The 1,983-nt window shown below is 46.1% G+C and overlaps 1 protein-coding gene across 1 annotated transcript in view; it reads left to right on the forward strand.

Moving 5' to 3' along the window:
* Positions 1 to 1,983, forward strand: part of FANCI (Fanconi anemia complementation group I) — a 61,174-nt gene that overhangs the window by 6,562 nt on the left and 52,629 nt on the right. Inside the window, exon 6 of the mRNA XM_019504072.1 lies at positions 1,106 to 1,229. Coding sequence (XP_019359617.1) covers positions 1,106 to 1,229 — 124 coding nt within the window. The remainder of the gene's footprint in view (positions 1 to 1,105; positions 1,230 to 1,983) is intronic.

Genomic DNA, 1,983 nt, shown 5'->3' on the forward strand with positions numbered 1-1,983 from the left:
GCAAAGGACACTTTACGTGGTACTTTGAGTGCCTGACATGGTTTGGAGGACCCCCTCCCTCTTGTTTGCACCATTTTTAAACCTTGTTCCTCTCTAATGCCTGGCAGGATTTTTGCATCTGGGAGGGCAGCTGAGCAACGGGTTGGGGAAGGGGCCAGAAACAGCAGTTCTGCCCCTTCTCAGGCTCTCAATGTATTTTTGTTTGGCCAGATGGGATCATCAGTGTGTAATTCCTCTCACCAACATGTTCAGGTAAGATCCTCCTTCCCCCACTGCTCTCTTATTCTCCATGTGTTTCTACCTTCTTTTTCGCAAACAGCTTGGGCATTGTGCAGGTGGGGAGCCACCAGCTTTCCAGTTGCCCGGTTGCTGAGCCTGAATGGAGATTGCTGCAGCCTGCCCCAGGTGCTTCAGGAGCAGCTCTGGCAACACTGTTTCTCCCAGATCTTGCCTAGCTGGCGGTTTGCTGCTGAAGAATAGGGACACTTGCCTTATTTTCCTTTGTTCATACCACAGGAGTAAATCTTGTGAAGCCAGGCTCTTTCTCCTTTGGTGTTGCAGACATTGTTACTGGTCTCAGGAAGAGAGAGGCCTGTGCTTAAAGGGAGGGCTAGATTCTGTAGTGCCCTGTGTGGATAAGTAGCAGTGACTGGCAAATCCCATCAGATTCCTCTCCCCACTTACCATGTTGACACCTTTGCTTGGTGTTGTAAATTCATCACTGAACAGGGGATGTCATCAGCATTAGAAATTTGTCACATTTAGTCTGAATGTGCGTGGTTGTTCAGCCCTCATTCCTTGATTTGTGTTTATTTTAAGGTTTCTTGAAAGTAGGCGCTATGCTTTCATGTGAAAGCACACTATGACACAGGGTTTGTGACATCCTGGCATGTGTACTTGGTTTTGGAAGTTCAAGTGTGACCTTGAGTCCAAGATGGTTGTAGGGAGCTATAGCAATAACTTTGCATAGGGTCTTTGGGTGGAGGGCTTCTATATGCCAATGTATGTTGACACTCTGGGGCCAGTGTAAGGGCTGACCCTCTACTGGAGGAAGCAGAGTTGTCACTGGAATAGAAATGCCCAGGTTGCACTTTTGCTCCTTCAGAGATGTCCCACTAAGTGCAGAAGAGCTCCAGTTTGTGGTGGAAAAAGTCCTGAGGATGTTCTCCAAGGTTGACCTACAGGAAATTCCTCCCCTGGTTTACCAGCTGCTGCTTCTCTCTGCCAAGGTAAAACCTTGGGGGGAGTTGGTCTTGCTCTCCAAGTTAGAACATTTGCTGGACCTCTGTAGCACATGCATGCTGTGTATATATGTGAGAGAGGGAATATAGGAAGTGAGCTATAAGCTTGATCACACAGTGGATCAGAGTTTTGGACTTAACTGGCCACCTCGCTCCAAGAACCTGCTCTGGCCTTGGCGAATGGAAAGACAGCAAGATGCATGTTCATGGCTTTCCAGCCGCTGGCCAGCATGGAGGGGAGGGGTCTGTGTCCATTGCTTCCCAGGTGGAGGGAAGATAGCTGTGATATGAAGCTTGCATATGCTGAATATATAGTACAGTCCCATAGATAATAGGTATTCTTTTATTATTCATGGGCATGGATCGCCTCCCTCAGCTCCAGGCTTCATGGATTTGCCTTTTTCTAATATGATTTCTAATATCTGTTTCACATGGTACAACCCTGGGCTATGATCTGAATTAAACTTAAACCAAGTCTAATTTCTGTGTCAGATACTGACAATTCATTTGGTACACTGTAGCCTATCCACTTGTACCCTTGCTACTGTTATTCCTTGAATCAGCCATTAAGCATGATCTGCACAGAGATGAATTCCCTATGTAGTGTGAGAGGCTGCTTTTATCCACTGGCCACTCATACTATTTGGTCATGTTTTCCGGTTCTTTTGAATGGACCTATAACTACCAGGAACTGCTAATGAAATATCCTTTTCTCTTTTAATATTATTCAAAGATTATGCAA

The sequence above is a fragment of the Gavialis gangeticus genome, unplaced genomic scaffold (genome assembly GCF_001723915.1).
Source record: "Gavialis gangeticus isolate Ggan-Ray unplaced genomic scaffold, GavGan_comp1, whole genome shotgun sequence".
NCBI lineage: Eukaryota > Metazoa > Chordata > Crocodylia > Gavialidae > Gavialis > Gavialis gangeticus.